Source organism: Neofelis nebulosa, chromosome 8 (assembly GCF_028018385.1).
Source record: "Neofelis nebulosa isolate mNeoNeb1 chromosome 8, mNeoNeb1.pri, whole genome shotgun sequence".
Classification (NCBI taxonomy): Eukaryota; Metazoa; Chordata; class Mammalia; order Carnivora; family Felidae; genus Neofelis; species Neofelis nebulosa.
The window spans coordinates 69,002,526-69,021,688 of record NC_080789.1 but is presented as its reverse complement, the minus strand read 5'-3'; the positions used below and the strand labels follow the sequence as shown (position 1 = coordinate 69,021,688).

General features: G+C 39.6%; 1 protein-coding gene across 2 annotated transcripts in view; it reads right to left on the bottom strand.

Annotated features, from left to right (window-relative positions):
* Positions 1-861: 861 nt before the first annotated feature.
* The window catches only part of SLC38A1 (solute carrier family 38 member 1), a 69,831-nt gene continuing 51,529 nt past the window's right edge, over positions 862-19,163 (bottom strand). For both annotated transcript variants that reach the window (XM_058743041.1, XM_058743040.1), the window contains exons 8-17: positions 18,783-18,864; positions 17,686-17,768; positions 15,708-15,766; positions 15,469-15,585; positions 14,021-14,100; positions 12,301-12,401; positions 10,104-10,222; positions 8,748-8,889; positions 8,550-8,647; positions 862-6,811 (exon numbers count right to left, since the gene is read on the bottom strand). In XM_058743041.1, coding sequence (XP_058599024.1) covers positions 6,710-6,811; positions 8,550-8,647; positions 8,748-8,889; positions 10,104-10,222; positions 12,301-12,401; positions 14,021-14,100; positions 15,469-15,585; positions 15,708-15,766; positions 17,686-17,768; positions 18,783-18,864 — 983 coding nt within the window. In that variant the 3' untranslated portion in view covers positions 862-6,709. The remainder of the gene's footprint in view (positions 6,812-8,549; positions 8,648-8,747; positions 8,890-10,103; positions 10,223-12,300; positions 12,402-14,020; positions 14,101-15,468; positions 15,586-15,707; positions 15,767-17,685; positions 17,769-18,782; positions 18,865-19,163) is intronic.

Sequence of the window (19,163 nt, the reverse complement as noted above, 5' to 3'; positions counted from 1 at the left end):
CATGGATAGTGGAAGAAGTCAGAACTATCAAAACCACTAGTGGATTAGACCTTTTGATTTAGAGCAAAACCTGCTCGTGCACTCAATGGCCTTTTGGGTGTTCATACTTTTAACGACTGCTTGAGTTTGAAAAGTAATAATTACTTACACCCTTTACCTTTGGAGTTTTGATCAATTAAGACATAGAGACAAGAGGCTCATATGCATAAAAATATCAACTTTATTGTTAATGAAGCTAAATTGGAATGCACAGCTTGGACTCCTGTGCCCCAAATTTCCACCTTGAGATCCACATGTGCTCTGCAGAATTGGCTATCAACCAGGCAGCTCAGGGAGAGTCAAGAAGGGCCTCATACCCAGTCATATGAGGTTGTTTTTGCAGTAACCCTGTCCAAAAAAGGAATTTGGGTATCAGACTCTGGCCATGTTGCTGGTCTGATAAAACTTTCCTAAGATCATGGAGAGGAGGAGTCAGTGATGGACAAAGCAAAGGCCAGGCTGCAGAAGCTTTGGAAGTACTGATATAAGTTTCTGTTTTATGGTGGCTACAATATGAGTAGAGGAAGACTAAAGTCTCAATTACAACATACCACAGAAATTAATATTCATAAAGAAGAACCTGAGTTTAAAAAGAAAGAATTATGTTCAACCTACTCTGATTACAAGGAATGGAGAAATATGTAATGTTTCAGATCAGATAGATTTCTATCAGAAGTACTTTAAGTTTGGGGAGGTAAATATAAGCTCTCATGAACATACAGTGTTCTAGAACACTGACAAATGTGTGCAAATCTGTCTCCAACAACCAAATGCCCCCCATTTCAGTATTGCATCCCAAAAGAATGAAGGCAAGTTCAAAAATACTTTTAGTTCACATTTTTAATGTTTAAAAACTATGTTAACAGAACAATTATAGAACAGAACTTCTTATATTTCTTTATTTACACCACATCCTGGGGGGAAAATAAACTATTTGATTAACCATGAATAGCAAAATTTTTTGACTTGTGACATTCACTTCTATCACCCATCTGAAAGTCATTTACAAGTTTTTACATTAATAAAACTGTGGTGTGCTACATATATTGGACTTATATGAAGTCTAAAATACAACTGGACTCTGGAGAGTGGATTAAGTACCAATGATCAAGATTCAAATGTTTTGGGTAAAAATGGCTTCAGACAGTCTATGTTGGCGTCAACACTGAAAATGAAAGGCAGACATGCGAGATTTTCAAAAACTTGATAAAATCGTCCTTCCCCCCCCCCCCCTTCAAATTCGTGTTCATAGTTAATGTGCAGGTTTTTCCCCCCTTTCAAAGATCCCAAAGTTTGGGAAATGCAGCAATTCAATTTTGGAAAAATTCTCCCCAACTTCTGTTTTTATAAACACTGTATAGTGGTATCAGTGTTAACAGTGAAAGAGCAGTATGAAGAAACAATTTGTCATTTTGAGTATATCTATATGACAATAACTTGGGTTTAAATATTCCTTATTTGTAGCTCAGAGGATTATCTCTTAAATAACTGAGCTTAATACCAGTATAAGAAATCAATACAGCTATTTCTCAGACATTTTGCTTTCTAAAACAATTAAGATTTTTAGATTCCAAGTTTACACTGAGAGAACAATGTTACCTGGGAGAAAATGTAAATCTGTCTAGTTCCCAAACAAAACCACTAATATCTAGGACAACATTTGTTCTTGATATGTAGACTAGATTCTTGATATGCAGACTTCTATTTCAGTGTGGACCAACGACTGAAAAAATATACAGCCTCCTGTTTATTTACAACATATTTACATACAAACGAAGTACTTCCTACAATAAACCTCAGCTGCATAGATTCTTCCTTTTAAAAACACAAATTCAAACTTGTAGACAGCCAGGCCCAGTTCAAAGCCCTTCCTCTGAGAAAACCCTAAAGGAGAGTGTCTGAGCCTTGTGAATGTTACAATTTTCAAGAACTTTCCCTTTTAGATTTAGTGATATTTTTCAGTTGTTAGCCACCCCATTCCCAATTTGTACCTGAAAGCCCTATGTCATCATAAATAATCCGCTGTGTGTATTTTAGAGGAAGTGTGTTCTTCGCTAAAGGATTCTCAGATCTGCCATCCCTAAGGAAAACCATGTATTAGCATTGCTAAATGATATAGTCTGTACCTTCTTTGTTTTGAGAGCAGCTACAAGTTTACACAACCAGAATGGAGGAATTCTATTCTTAAAGCTTCCGCCCTTTCTAAGCCTCAAGCCATTTACATTGATAAACTGAGGGAAACTAATGGCTTTTGCTCTAAGGCATAAAATCAAATCTGATCTTATCATCAACTTCCTCCCCACTCCAATAAATGTGCCCTTCAGCATTCCGATCTATTGAAATGGAGCTGGGCTCTACATCCTTTTCTGAGCAGCTTGGAGATGCTTATGAAGTGCAGAACTTTCTAGAGAATTCAATTTAAAAGAGGGACAGAATGGGTCATTACACAACGTACACCAACACTGTGGAGAGCTTACTCATGACACAAATTCAGTATCCAAGAATGCATGTACAGAGTGTGTTTTCATTCTCCACACACACACACACACACACAAACACCTCACCTCCTTCGCAGCTTCAAAAAATGTAATCTTAGCGCGCCTCAGCCCAGATACCCCCGAGTGCAGGCAGCCTTCCTTTATGATTGTGCACCTGCACCAGCGTTTCCTAGGTAACATACTCTGAGGTAGGACTAATGGGGAGAACAAATGAAAGACAAAGTGACCTGGAGTGGTTCTCAAACTTGATGTGCATCAAGATTGCCCAAAGGGCTCATTCAAACCCAGACTGCTGAAGGCTTCCACCCTGACAACTTCTGATTTCATTAGTTCTGGGGTGGGGCCCAAGAACCTGCATTCTGACAAGGCCTCAGGTGATGCTGTCACTGCTGATCTGGGGGCCATACTTTGAGAACCACTGGCTTAGAGGCCTGAGTCCAACTCCAGAAAGAAGTCCGTTGCAGGGCAACTGTCTCACGTGTCCCCTGAGACACTGAGCAATCTTACCACAGCTCCTTGTCCACCCCCAGCCCCATGACCATCACCCATGTGCACCTTTCTCAACACGGTCTGGAAGTATAAAGAAGGAAGGTCAGCAGAGAGCTTTTTTACACCGATCTGATTACTAGGCAGTTAAACAATGGTTTGTTAGCATTAAACCCATTAAAAGTGCTGTGTGCTTCAACGACTGGCATATAGGAGAAGCTAGGCAGCAACATCCTCTTCTGTAATGGGCAGGGAAGGAGACAAACGATAGGAGCAACAGGTCCTACGAACAGAAGAGTCAGGCCAAGCCTGAGAACTCCAGGCAAAAGAAAGGATAGCAGGGGAGGCACGTCCCTGGTGGTTTCCAGCCCACAAGAGGTCCCCTCATCCTCCTTCATCCTTCTACCACCAGGCTCTCTGGTGGCCCTGGATTTATTCTCCCCCTCCTGTGCTGGACACCCTGCTTCAGGCCACTGTAGTCACCACTAACTGGTGGTGGCTCTACCCCCACCATCCAGCAGCTGGTGTGTGGCTGGCGTGGGCAGTCCAGACTTCATTCACAGGAATGACATATTCTTGGCAACTCTGAACAAATACTCCTTAGAAACAATATTATTTTTGGTGGTTAGGCTTTTTAGCAATCATGTTACATTATCCTATTCTGCTAAACCATGGGTCTGATCATCTTTCCTAGCTGCTCTGGGAGCCTAAACAACATGTATAACATAGTTCCTGGAGGAAAATACATTCTGGCTTGCAAACAACCAACTAACAGGGCTTTGTAACATGATCTGCTTATAAATTGGGGACAGCCCGTGTTTAACAAGACTAGATTTCTTTCCTGTACACAGTTTACTACTCCACTCCCAGTAAGTAACGTTAAGTAAATTAGGGATTTACAGTATATTGTGTTATAAGAACTAGAGAACAGTTCTAAATCCAAAGTATGAAACTGGCACTGTTCACTAGTGTTAAGGTTCTATCTACCAAAGGAAAACGTGCTGCTCCCAATGGCTAAGGTATAATATTCGTTAGTCTACTAATTTAGCAGAAAAAACTTCTATAGCACTTGACTGTTGTTTAAATTCTACCTAACATCTGTGATACATGTATTTTTGGCTACCAGTTCACTATTCTGAACAAGAATTATTGCAGTACATTGACAGCTAATCCCACACAAATGATGTAATTAATCAGTGGTATATAACAAATGAACAGTGGGGTCTATTATATTCAGTTGATAATGAACTTAGATCACACACAAAGATTTTAAAAACCCATGGTATCACAGACATCAACAACGTGCCTCCTCTAAATAAATATTTTAAATAATAATAAAAATTCCTTGTGCTGACACATAAAATCCAGAGATCCAAAAATACCACTACACATCCCAAGAGTTCATGATAATTTTCTAAACTGACTTTGTGAGTGTAAAATGAATTGTTATAAATTAATGAGGAAAATACAAAGTAGCCTAATATTGCTTGTAAACTAAACTATGTATTTTTTTATGGAGGGTCAGTCCACTACCTGGCTATTTCACTACTCAGTGCTCTAGACAAGCCTCCAAGGGCCAAAGGACTTGCTTTGCTTTTCATCCAATATGGAAGATACTGCTGAAAGGGACAGAGGTGGCTGTGGATTTTACTAGGTTAGGTATTCATGTATAGGTAGGCATTCATATCTAATTACCTGGACTCTGTCTGACCTAATGTGGATGTAATTCAGGAGCATTACATTAAAAGCTATAATGATCCTACCAGGAAATGCAGGAAACAACCTTTCCTTCTCCCAAAGAGGATCACAACAAGGTACTTTGATGATGTCTTTTCTATGGGACATTAGTCTGTAAAGGGGGAGCGGACAGTTCCTGGTTACTCCCAGTGAATGGTGAGCAGAGGCCTTTGGGGATTTGAGTGAAGGAGGAACAGAACTCAGAGCTAAGTGCTTGGAAATCCTGCTAAGAGTCTGCAGTTAGATTCTGATCTCTGGATAAGAAATCCGTGCTCGGTGAACTTAGGTGTTTTGAGAAATTTAACCAGAATATAAATGAAATACAAATCCTGTTTCAAGAGACCAGCTCACAGAACACAAACATTTCTTACTGTGTGATATAGACTGTCCAATCACAGGTGATTGTCCAGCTTAGGGAACATGTGGTTCTAGGTTTCCTCACTTTCCCCCAACTTTCCAAGCTGTGTGACTTGTCCCCAACTCTCTTCTTTTTCAGTCTCTGTGGATTTTCCCTCTACCCTGTTTAGGGGACAGTGGGGCTGGGGTAAGAGTGTGAGGCAACTCTGTCCTCTGTGTGGGTCACATCAGGCAGGCAGTAATGGCCCACTCCTTGGTTAGGGACAAGAAGAAGAAACAGCACAGGCACCAGAGTCCCCATCTGAGGGAAGCAAGGTACACTGATTTTGTCACAAGTTCTTCTCAAAGGCTATTTCTGAGGGTGCTATGTTTCTTTTCTTTTTTTCTTTTTTTCTTTTTTTTCAAGACTCTGGGTGGATTGTTAATGGAGAAGAAATAGGAATGAGGCTTATATTTAAGGTACAAAAATCTTGTATTTGTAATAACCTAAATTTATAGATATAAAACAAGTCTTTTAAAGACCCCCCTAAAGTACCCAATATAAAACAGGAATTACTTCTCTTAGATCGTCCTTGGCTAGATACACATTATTCCCTGTGCAAAAAGCTGGTGGACATGAGTAAAAGCTGCTGGGTTCATAATTTAAGAAAATGTTTTTTCTCCTTTCAACAATACAGGTGTAGGGTTGAAGGCTATTTGTATCAGAGGAATATTTTCTTAAGCATTTTGGATACTCTTGCTTCTCAATTTATTACAAAGGTGTCATGGGTCTCCCTCAATGGAAGGTGACTCAGCTTAGAGTAACTTTGACACAATTTGCCAAGAGGGAAACAAAACTTCACTTGCTAGGTAACCCAAATGTGTGGTTTAATATGTTTACCAAGGTAAGAAGTCATTCTCACCCCCTTCCCAGCTGAGAACACTCATTGCAGAATGTCTCTGCATAAAGCAGGATGTAGTACCAATGAGGCCACTGGACTGCTAGAGCCCCCGGCTACCGGGTGATCAGAGCCACCTCAAATATTGGGCAGGTTCTGATCCAGCAATGGCACACACCCTGTCACTCTCTTACAAGTATCCCTGTGTGCTATGTTAACCAAAGTAGGCAAAATACTTATGAAACCATTTTTTTTTCTGTAAAGCAAAATAACTATATACAATTCAAGATTCTTTTCTAAAAAGGTACAGATGATGTGAGTGGAACATCGGCAGGAAAATTATTACAGAATCTGGATGTGTAATAAATAAACATGATTGATGATCATGTTTTCAAAGTTTTAAGGGACCAGGAAGTAACAAAAAAATAGAGTTAGAAGAGTGAAAAATAACTGTGAAGAGCACGGAGATACACAATTGCATGAAACTTAAAAAAAAAAAATATCCACAATCCTTAAATTGATCTGAAATCTTAGAGGGACTGGAACCATTATAGAAACTGGTTTCTGTTTTGCTACCAAAATGTTATTCCATTTTAAGTATCTTGTGAATTTCTGTTTGCTTCTGTAAACTTGAAAAAGAAGTGATGAAGATTGCTGATGTGGGGTGACATGGCCGAGCAGCGGTCTGGAAATGTCTCCTGTCCTCAGCTGGTCTCAGTGGCCTTCGTCACTATTTGATGAGCAGGCCCAGTCATAGATGACCAATGGGATGCTGACCAGGGAAAACAACACCCCCAGGCCCAAGAAGAGGGCAGCCTGGAGCAACACAAAGGCAAGGGTTATTTTCAGTGAAGCCAACCACATACACCTGGGAAAAAAATAGAAATGCCTTCCCTCTCTTTTTGTGTCCCCTTGTATTTGGGGTTTGTTACAGCCATTGCTGACCTGTGAGAATCATTCCAAGGCTGTATGGATCTGATTCTCCAAGGATGGGGAAACAAGGACTAAGCTATGCAGGGCCATCCTCTCCATTCTAGTTCTTTGACTTCATGGTCACCTCAGAATGAATCCATTCTGTAACACACTGGGTATCCTTACAGTTTCTTTCAAACTCAGACTACAACTAAAAGGGAAAAATGGCCTTTAAAACCATACAGGTCATTTTGTTGCTTTTTACCAACCAACCTAGGTTATCGCTGGCAGGCAAACATTTCTGTTTGAAAAAGTGGGGGGAAAAGATATATAAGAGCAAAGTAGATTTGATCAAGTGAAATAGGAAATGAGTATCCACAACTAAGTTATTTTAAGGGTTGAGGAAGGCCAGCGTGGGGATAGGTTACTAAATCCAGAATCGGAAGAACGTGAGGTTAGAAATTGCTTGGCCTTAAAAGTGTCCAAGGAGAGCTTTGCAGGGAGAAGGATAAAGCAACAGAAGAGCCAAGGGGCTGGACTGGAGCCTGGAGGACAGAGCTAAGGAAGGGAAGGAGAAAAGGTGAATGGTGGAGTTGTACAGACTTTACCATCAGAGAGCTGGTTTGACTCCCAGTGGGGCCCCACATGGACAGGATCCCTTGTCTAATGCTATCTGGTAGATCCTATGACCAGCTTTAACATGGGAGCAGGGTTGGGGAGGCCCAGCGAATTCATGGGCAACAGGCCTCTACCATTTTCTGATTTAATCTGAGTATATTTTACTGCTGTGCCAAAGTGACTGCTCCTTCTCTGTCCTTGTGAAACCCCTACTGGGAAGGTTTAGAAGGGTTTGGGACTTACGGCTTCAGGGATAATCCTGTTGGGGAGGTAGGTGCTGTATCAGCATCGGTGCTGCCTCTCCTAAATGTACAAGGATGATCCCTCCTGCCTACATCTCTGCTGACTCTGTAATACGTGCAGTTGGAGCGCTTACACTATTTGGGAGGGCAGCTGAGAAGCCTTCTCCGAGGCCAAACAAAATGGTGCTCCAGAAGGTACTCATGTAGCAGCCACTTCACCCCTGCTTCCCTCACTGTCTCCAAGTGCACCACCTCCAAGATGCCTTTGAACTTCACTAGACCTGGAAACAAGAATCCCAATATAGAAAGGTAGTTTCTGAATCCAGGTCTGTTGTTCCAAAGTATTTTTGTCAAATCATAAAAAGGCTCTTTAAGCTAACTCAGCCACCTTAATTAAGGTGTCCCATGTTCCCTGGGTTGTCGGAAGGAGTTGCATGGCTAGGAATTCTACAGAAAACAGTGGGCTACATGAAATCTTTGAGTCTCTTTCCCTTTCCTGTCTTGATAAAGACAAAGCATTGCCTTACAGAGAAATAGGATGACAGCTGGCCCTAACCCTAGCTCAGAGCAAAATCTAAGGCACAGTAAGAGTAATATATTTTGAGAGAATAGAGAAGATTCTGATGTGATATTTTAAATCTCCCAAAGGGGAAAACTATAGGACTGGTGTCCCCTTTTGAGGTCACTAACAGTAGGATTAGGTGGTGGAGATGGACTATTAATTTGGTAAATTTAAATGAAAAACTAATCAGAAAACTTAGAGCGGCCAGCATGAGACATACCCAAATTCTTTGAGTCCCTTTATCTCCATCCTGACTTGTGATTTTTAAATAAAGAGATGAAGGAAGAATGAAAATAAGCATATTAGCAGATGTAACTCCTGTAAAATAAGAAAAAAAAAAAAGTTTGAAGTTGTTACGGTGAAACTGTAGCATTCTAAGCAGCTGTTGTAGAATGAGGAGCATAAAATAAAGCCATACCTACGACTCCAAAAATATCCTTCATGGAGGGTATGAAGATCACCAACAAGTTGATAATAACCAAGAGTATGAAGGTAACCAAGACATGACGACATAAATTAAACTTTGTTTTCTTAGCCAGTTCAAATAAAGATGAACGAACCTACAGGATCAAAAAACAAAGATTCTGTGAGGGCCTCTGGCCTGGCAACCCTCACATTCTCAGCAGAAACGAACATACTGGTGCATGGGAATCTGTGAAGTGTTTTCTAAGACCTTGTGCAGTATTACAACCAGGGGTCTTGATTTCAGGCAGGTATTTTTATTTATAAATAGGTAGTTTTCTTTTGTGGGGAATAATTTCTGTGTGTGTGTGTGTGTGTTAAGTTTATTTATTTATTTTGAGATAGAGAGAGTAGGGGGAGGGGCAGAGAGAGAGGGAGAGGGTTGTGAGCCTCATGAGGAGCTCAAACTCATGAACCATGAAGTCATGACCTGAGCCGAAATCAGGAGTCAGAAGCTTAACTGACTGAGTTACCCAGGGGCCCTGATAAATATGTTTTTTTAATGTTTATTCATTTTTGAGAGACAGAGTGCAAGAGGGGGAGGGTCAGAGAGAGAGGAAGACACAGAATCTGACAGGCTCCAGACTCTGAGCTGTCAGCACAGAGCCTGATATGGGGCTTGAACCCATGAAGCACGAGATCATGACCTGAGCTGAAGCCAGACACTTAACCAACTGAGCCACCCAGGTGCCCCCCACTTTTTAAAAAAATTTTTTTAATGTTTATTTATTTTTGATAGAGAGAGACAGAGACAGAGCACAAGTGGGGGAGAGGCCGAGAGAGAGAGAGAGAGAGAGAGAGAGAGAGAAAGAGAGAGAGACAGGGAGGGAGAGGTAGAATCCGAAGCAGGCTCCAGGCTCTGAGCTGTCAGCACAGAGCCCAACACAGGGCTCAAACTCACGAACCATGATGAGATCATGCATGACCTGAGCCGAAGTTGGACACTTAACCAACTGAGCCACCCAGGCACCCCTGGTAATTTCTGTTTTTATCTATGACTAAGTATTCTCTTCTGGTCCTTTTATGTTCTCTCATCATGGACAATCAAGATTCAAACATTCTATCTACATTTCTCTGTAAAGGAGGAACAGATTAATTAGAATTAAGATTCATTCCATCAAAGGCTACCCTATCTCACTGATCTACTTTCTTTCTGAAGAGCCTCAACCGAGTCTCGGGGTCCTTTCCTGATACAGTTTCAGTGACACAGGATAGTTACCTGCAGCAGGCTTTCTCTGGAACAGCCTCCTTAACACAGAAGGAAAGGCGAGACCTCAACTTTTCTCATATTGCACCGAGGCCTTTTACTCACCGTGAAGAATAACACCGGCACTGTGAGGATGACAGCAACAATTACAGCCAGCCGCACTGTCAGGATGAGAATGTCATCTTTACTCTGGTACTTGTGAAGGAGGTCTGATTGCACATTTTCTAAACCGAGGAAAAGAGAGTATTAGAAAGAAAGCACATGGCCGAATGACAGTTTTTCTGAACATCAAAGAATTTATAAACTAAAGGGCAAGGAAAGCAATGTTCTGGGTGTTGAAATAACCATTAAAACAATTTATAAAGTTGAAAAGAAAAATCCCCCGTGTGAGACATGCTCCACCTGTCCATATGTAACTTCAAAAGGAATTTATAGTAATCACTAGAAAGAAGCTACACAGTGTCGGGATGCTTAATTTATACTAAATTCAACCTAGGTGTGAATTGGGATTAAAAATAACATACAGCTGAAGAACAAAACCCTTCTGGAGCACCTGAGTGGCTCAGTCAGTTATGCGTCCGACTTTGGCTCAGCTCATGATCTTAGGGTTTGTGGGTTTGTGCCCCGTGTTGGGCTCTGCTCTCAGTGCAGAGCCCACGCTGGATCCTCTGTCTCCCTCTCTCTCTCTGCCCCTGCCTCACTCACACGCACTCCCTCTCTCTCAAAAATTAATATTTTAAAAAATGTTTTAAAATGCTTTAAAAACCCTTCTAATAATCTAGATTTTCCCTCCCTTGTTGGCACTCATCAAACAATGCCAAATTGCTGCAGTCTTGCTGAGGGGACTATGGGCTACATAGAGCGTTTTTCAAACCCTCCTCTTTTCACACAACTTCCAGTGGCCAAGCAACAGAGGTTCTCATGGAACTTCACCACAATCAGGAAGTAATTCTCTTTCATGTATGGTTTTCTTATTTAAAAAAAGTATTTAGCTTCTGTACCACTTTGAACTTTTTCTTAACTCTGAGCTTCTGAATGTTATTTCAAAGACAACCAAAGCTAGAATGAAACAATCTCAAGAGTCTGGGGGTGGGATTCCAATTCTATGCTGGGCCATAGACTGGCCTCAGTTTTGGAAAAAGGAGCCTAGGTTGTAATAAAAATCTCATTGGTTTTAATTTTCTTGATTCAAAACTCATAACCATCTAAAAATAGCTGAGCCTTTCACTTTAACCTAAGAGTATGAAAGGGTTTGCATTCTACTTTATGTGGAAAAAGAAACGGATTTGCAAAGAAAACTCAAAGCTTGAACAAGATAACAGTGAGACTGTTCAACTAACATGAAGCTCTCCCTCCCTCCCTTTACCACCCCCTCTCCCAGGCTTGCAACTCTGCAGGAAACTTAGAAACACCATTTTTATGCAAAAATTTAATGTGGCATTTATGGATTCATCAGACAATGCTGTCTGCCACTGCTTGTGAAAACGGTAATAATACAACTATATAATCAGGGTAGCCTTTCTCTCCAGGCTGAATTAATCATCTCTAAACATGTTTAAATTTTGAGGCATTTGTGTTTATGAAAAAAAAATGCCCCAGAGAAATATTATTTAATAGAGAACAATGTGAAATATATGTATTCAAATTTAAATCAGGTCCCAAATTATAATAATAATGAAACATGTTAAATACAGCTGGAGGATAATTTGAATAGGAGAGGATGAAGACTTAGTAAAAGAAGGTAAACTATTCATACAAGGTCAATAAATTACAAATGAAATACAGTATATCTCTTTTTCAGGTTTCATTCCTTTTAACCTTCTCTGCCATTCCTTCAAATCTTTGCAGGGCTCCAAATTGCAGTGAACAGTCAGGCGTTTTATTTTTAATTAACACAAGTGTCAGGAGGGTAGCGCCCTGCTCTTTCTCACTTGCAAAATCTGTCTCTGTCTCTTTTCTATTAATGGAATCTGACCCAATTCACAATAGCAATTAAGAAAGCCTCCTCTGGTATAGTTTTAAACTTTCCTCGGTAAAGGTGGAATACTTATAAAATGCAATTTCTTTTAAAGACAGTAGTAGGAGAAAAAAAAATACAGTATCTTGTTTCAGTAATTATTCTACTGTGCAGTCTGCACAGATATATAAAGGAATCATCACCATTTGTATCAGGAAACACCAGCAAAATCAATGGGTAGATTTGTGACTTTTTTGGGCTATCATGTTAAAAGTTATTTGGATACTAATTTTCACTGATTTATTTACAAACACCTCTATTTGTGTGCTAACAGAAGCCACTTACCATAGAATGTCAAGTAGCCAAAAATGGCAGTCAGGAAGTACATAACAAACATGGCGAAAAAGGAGATATTGGAAACCATCTGCATCTTTTTCTGTGATCGACTATGAACAAAGATAAAGGAACTTTAAAAATTAACAACCATGTTACTGAATTTAAGCGCCAGTGTTAATACTGAAGAATAATAACAGCCTTCTATCAGGCTAGGACAGATCTGACCAGCTGAAATTACCTCCCTTTACTGAACCCTCCCCTGCCGCCTGCAATTTCGCCAGCTTAGAATAACTTCTTTTATACCAAATGGGTATTGTGACAGAGAGATTCATGGAACTAACAATCCCTTGAGTGTTCTTCCCCATTCTTTTGAAAGAATATCAGGTTCTCATCTGAAGGGCAGAGAATATTTTTTAGTATTTGTTTTTGATATCTCCATACTCAGCATGTACGAGGAAAAGGGCAGAATAAATTCAGATGCTGTTCTCCCAGCCCCAGAGATCAGGGGCAAAGCTGGAACTTGAACTCAGGTGTTCTGTTGCTAAAGCTGCAGTTTAGGTTCCTTTTTTCCCACTAAGTAGCCCAGGGATGCACCAGAAAGTCTCCGTTTCCAGAGCGATTAGTACACAAGTGGTCATGGATACGATGATGAAGGGCTCCTAACTCTTAGGTCAAGTTTACCCTGAGAGTTTGGACAAACCTGTAAGTTGCTTTAATGGCCCAAATAATTAATCTACAAGACTTGTGCTCAATAAGAGACCACGATAGTCCTAACTGTTGTTTGTGTCATAACAGGAAATATGGCAAACAAGAAAAATTAAGAATTACACACATCAGAAAATTACAAATTAAAAGCTGGACTATTAAATTTAAAAGATGTTAAAGACATATGTAAATACCCTAAGTATGGGATCATAAAGTATGATTGATGTACATTATGATTGATGTACACATAGGTAGCTGTAGGTATTTCAAAATTTACCCATATATCAATTAAATATGAAAGAGTCCTGAGTGAATCAATGCTAAATGACATCTATTTTATTTTTGTTTCAAAATGGAAATAGACAGCTATATTGTATACATTTGCTGAGCTTAAGACTATGCCATGATGACTATTTTTGTATGGAAAGTCTGCTGACAGTGGGCTAAAAAGAGAACCCAGGATGGAATTTATAAGCAGGACTTTAATTTTCTCAAGAACAGCAATCAAAACGTATCTATAGAATCATCTTAAGAGTTTAAAATGAATAATAATATACTTTTGTCCAGTTTGTGGCCTTAACATTAATTTCTTTCTGCCTGATTGAACAGCCTTTTCCATCTAAACCAAGAGGCAAATCAGACACAGCGCATTTTGCAACCTGATTATTATTATACACTTATAAAATAAGCATAAGCTACGTAAAGCAACACAAATACTTGAACTCGCCTAAGTAACACAGTATCTGAAAAATCAATTTAACAAAAAAGTCCACACACTTGGCCGCTTTATATATTTATGGTCAAAATATGCTGCAGCTTTCTGATGTTTCTTGCTCTTTTTTTTTTTTTTTTTTTTTTTTAAATATACTACTTGCTCAAGAATGTGAGAAAGTAAATGCTGAAGCTGGGTGATGAGTCTGTGGGGTTCATTATACAAGTCTATTTATTTTAATATAGGCTTTTCCCATTAATGAGGGAGATTATGGGGAGAAAAATGATTAAGGGGAGAAAAAAAATCTCTTACTCTTTAAGCTCACTGTAAATCGGCAGGACTGATGGGTGGCAGACAAAAGCAAACGCAATGGTTGGCAAAGCATACACGGTCTATTGGGAAGAGAGAAATAAACATTAAGAAAAAGCATTCTTACCATAAACATTATTCAGCTCCAGTATTTTTTATTATTATTAATATGTTTAGTTATTTTTGAGAGACAGACAGAGTGGGTTGGAGAGGGGCAGAGAGAGAGGGAGACACATAATCTGAAGCAGGATCCAGGCTCTGAGCTCAGCACAGAACCCTACCCGGGGCTCGAACCCATCAATCCTGAGATCATGACCTGAGCCCAAGTCGGATGTCTAACAGACTGAGCCACCCAGATGCCCCGTTCTGAGCTGTCTTTTTGTCTGATAGCTCTTCAGAATCCCTGGATTATTTGGTTATTAGGAGGGCTTAGATCTCTAAAATAGAAGCAGCTTTTCTAAGAGGTCTTATCTAGCTAGAGACATTAGGCACTTGGCACAGAGGGGTTCGAGGTTCACCTCACCTATAGCATATTTCACATACTTCAGGCATAGCATCATGCTGGCTGGTCACACAGCATGTTTCCTACGTTATTTCACTGAGTCTCTACAACAACACTGATTAGTAGACAGACCACTGCTTTTCTCCTTACTCCCTCCAACAGGTTAGGTGACATGCCCAGGACTTCTGCCTCTATTTCACTGCTCTTTGCTTTATAGGGCGTGTCAAATCAGACATAAAAGGTGGCTCTAAAAAGAAAACTACTTCCACATTCACTACTTTGGCTATATCATTAGAGTTGAGAGAGAGAGATCTATTTAGTTTTCTTAGATAATAAGGCTTTTTAAAACTCAAACTCAGTGAGACTTCTTATGCAAAAAGGAAGAAAAGTAACAATATATCATGCTCCAGTTCTGCCCGAGCACTATACCAGGCACATTCTAAAAAATCCCGTAAGATACAGAACAGAATCCTGTTTTTCACAGGGTTTGGTAACTTGACTAAGGATTTAGATCCAAGCCTGACTGGTTCTATAGTCCACTGTTCCCCATACTAGTAACAATATCTCAACAGTATGCAAGTTTCTTAAGTGCCAGTTTGTGGTGGTATCTGTATTTCTGCCACCAGCAGATAAGGTGCAGTGGGCTAAAGATGTTATTTATCATTTTTAAAGATATACAAGCAAGAGAGGAGCTGAGACAATTATCCAGAGAGAGATTTTCGCAGAGAAAGCTTAAAGTTGCCCTATGTGTAAACTGGACAAGACGGAGCATGAAATATAATATTTGTCTATTTCCCAAAGGTCTCTAGATTGTGGGAATTTGGAAGTACTGGTATGCTGTTTTATCGAGAATGAATATTTTCATCAAGGCAATTTAACTACAAATATGAAAAATATAATTCCCTTAATAAAATGCTCTTTATTATATTTAAAAGATAGGGAAACTTACCTTTGAATTGAAGGTAACATATTTTGGTGTACACATGTCAGGATTGGTTAAATTAGCACTTATTGTTGAATTTAGCTCTGGAACAATGCAGGGAATTTGAAATTTCTTGTAGATAACCTGGTATTAAGAAATAGGGGAAAAACAATATAGACTTTATCAAATAAAGCCAAACAATGAAAAATTGCTGTGTGGCCTTGTACTATGGCAAAACCAAGCCAACCATTTTCGTCAGCACTTACCACTATTAGGAAAAAAACCATACAGCTCAAAGAAAAGCCACTGGTATAGCCAAGATACCCTAAAAGAAAAGTTGAAAAAATTTATTGTCATTATTTCACATATCACCTTGTTTCCTCCAATGCATCATTTCAAGCATAGTTCCAATAATATACAAATATGCTTATGTAAATATAAGACTTATTACTTGAGAGTGCTACTTGATTTGGCAATATAATGGTGACTTTAAATAAAAACATCATATTAATGTTTTGATTCCAGTTTTTGCTGATAACACCAGACAACGCAGATTCCCAGATCTAGGGAAAAAGAGACTCCCAAATGTGGCCATTGCTCTCTTTTGCTATACTCTGATGGATTCCTATTGCCAAATCCATTTACTCTTTGACTCTGATCTACTCAATAGTTCTTTACTATGCACCTATTGTGCACGTGGTGAATATCAGCTATAATGCTTCTCTTCTCAGATGAAGGGGATGCACAGAGGAGATGAAGTGATTTCTAGGAATAAACTGAGCATCTGGGGATCTTCACACTGGCTGCCCTTGGAATCCCCCAACCCCGTAACCTCCACATGGGCAGAGTTAAGTTGTTTCTGGGAGGATGCGCTATTCTTATCCCTGGAGAAGAAGAGGCCTTCCCTCCTTAAACTGCAAAGAGCTATGTGTATATACATAGAAAAGCCAAAACACAGACCTCGAAACCAGAAAATTAAGTCATTTTTAAAGAAATATACCTATTTATAGGGGCACCTGGGTGGTCAAGTGGTTAAGCGTCCAACTCTCAATTTTGGCTCTGGTCATGATCTCACAGTTCTTGAGATCAAGCCCTGCAGTGGGCTCTGCGCTATCAGCAGATTGGGATTCTTTCTCCTTTCTTTCTGCCCCTCTCTGGCTTGCATTCTCAATCTCCCTCTCTCCCTCTCTCTCTCTGTCTCTCACAACAAATAAAAACATTTAAAAAAAAAAAAGAGAGAAATATCTATTTATAGATTTTACAGAACAGCTACAGAGGCTTGATATTTTTCATACAAAACACTATGGTTAGCAATCATTTGGGGAAGAACGTTAATCTAAAAATGTCTGCCTTGAGGGGTGCCTGGGTGGCTCAGTCGGTTGCATGTCGACTTTGGCTCAGGTCACGATTTCACAGTTCATGGGTTTGAGCCCCGCGTCGGGCTCTGTGCTGACAGTTCGGAGCCTGGAGCCTGCTTCAGATTCTGTGTCTCCCTCTCTCTCTGCCCCTCCCCTGCTCACACTCTGTCTCTCTCAAAAATAAATATAAACATTAAAAAAAAATGTTTTTAAAGGTAAATGTCTGCCTTGAGTTAGCCCAGAATTAAAGGAAATGCATTTTGGATTGGATAGCAGTTTGGCCACATTACTCAATGTGTAAAATTCCCATAACATCAGGCACATTTGTCTCTGAATACACACAAAAAGTGTCAGAACCAAATGGATGGGACTTAGTGATTATCTATTGAGTTTGACTTTTCACTTCTTCCTTCCTCCTCAGTAAAGCAAATAATTGAAAATGGTTAGACTGATAATTTAAGAGTGATTCATAATACTTTTGGGGATAAATATAAGCAACTTTCTGTCTTGATAACAGATTTTAAAATCTACGTATCTAAATAATCAGGATATATAAGATTTTGTGTAAGGAGAATTCCATTTTTGGAACTTTTCTCAGAGGAGCCTGTAGGTTATACTATTGGACATAGCACTGTGTGTGTTCCTGACCCCAGAACCTCCCTTTTCCCTCCACAGCCCAGTAGAGGGATTGCTAAGGAGGTCACATATTGACCAGTGTTTTATCTCATATTAAAGTAAAGCCTGATTAATACTTGTAATTTATCACTCACTTAATCTTGACCCTACAAGGGAAAGTAGAGGGCAAAGTTGTTCATTTGTATTAGGTTTCTGATTCATCTGGGTTGGGCACTGTAGAGACTATGATAAAAGCAAGATCTTTCCTTACCTAAGTTCTTCAAGAGACACAGAGGGAGGATAATGCCAAAGGTAACTACCACCACCAAAACACGGCCATCCACATACCAGGCTCTGAAAAAGGCATTTAAGTGGTTGGGTCATATTTTCTTAGGAAGTATTATTTTTTCTCAAATGTAACATTTCACAATTTTACTAATTTTTTTGCCATCGTTATTTTCTATTATTGCTATTATTATTTTGCTATTTTTTGCTATTATTAATTTTTACCATGAATTTCTATCATTATTCAGGTTTACCCAAGCACTATAACCCAACCAACCACTCCTGTTTACTACAGTCTCTCCCAAGTGATGGAAGAAAGGGATTATTTCCCCTTCCCCCATCCACTAACTGTGGCATTCCTTTGAATTAGTTACCTGGTTTCAAAGCTGAATGCATACACTGCATTCAGTCAGATTACAACATGTCTGATCAATTATTTAAGGAGAAGTTCCTTTTTGTTGTGTTTGGCTAATACCCTTGAAAAACAAGTCACCACAGGTAGGCATTGCTTTCTCCCTAATCTCTTGTACTTGACCTGGAGCCCTGGTGCTACACCACTAGGAACTCTGGCTTCTAGGATTCTCCCTTGAAAGAAAACAGAGAAACTAAGACTAACAAGAGCAGTCAAAGAGGAAGTCAAAACAAGGGATATGTCAGGTAGCTGTAGCGTCTTCCAGTTGGCTCATGTAAATTTCGCTCTCCAAGACAGAGACTAGGGTCTTCATGTTGTTGCATGTTCCACTTCTGTGTTAAATATACTTCTGTGTTAAAAATACTCCCTATCTGTTCTATTTTCTAGAAACCAGACATAGATTTTAGGCGCTTGGGGAGATGTAGCATCTATTGTTTGCAGCATGACAGATAAATCTACCTTTTAAGTGTTCATATTCAAATAGCTTTCCCTGCTTCTTTCATTCACATAACCCCAGGGAAATGTGTTGGAGCTAGGAAGAAAGAGAAAAACAACCTAGGGAAAGCTAGGGTTTCTGCGGTTTTCAGAAAACACAAACTTTGGTCAGTCCACATTTAAGTTAAAAATATTTTAGTTATCTCACAAAGGAAAAAAAATGGTCCATAACTTACGAAAATGCCTCTTCCTTTCCCATCAGAAACTTTATGGCAGAGGGTAGTTCATTTTTTACGATGAAGAGGTAGCTCAGCATTGCTAGAGGAAGATGAGAACATTGTTAGAAAGGAGATACTAAGGCTCACGTTGCAGGCTGCATAAAAGGCTAACAGCCTGTTCTTACACTGACCTTCAATAGGACACAAAGACAGTTTTAGATACTCAGTATACTTGGTTTTGAGTAAGGGCTCTCTCTGCTTCACTTTCCTTGTGCCATTTAAGCAATGAGAAGGACACTGCTTCCATTTTGTTAAAATTCATGTGGCCACCCAACCACCAGAATTAGAAAAGATAATAATATTCACATACTTCAAAGTTATGTATAGAAAAGCGAGTTC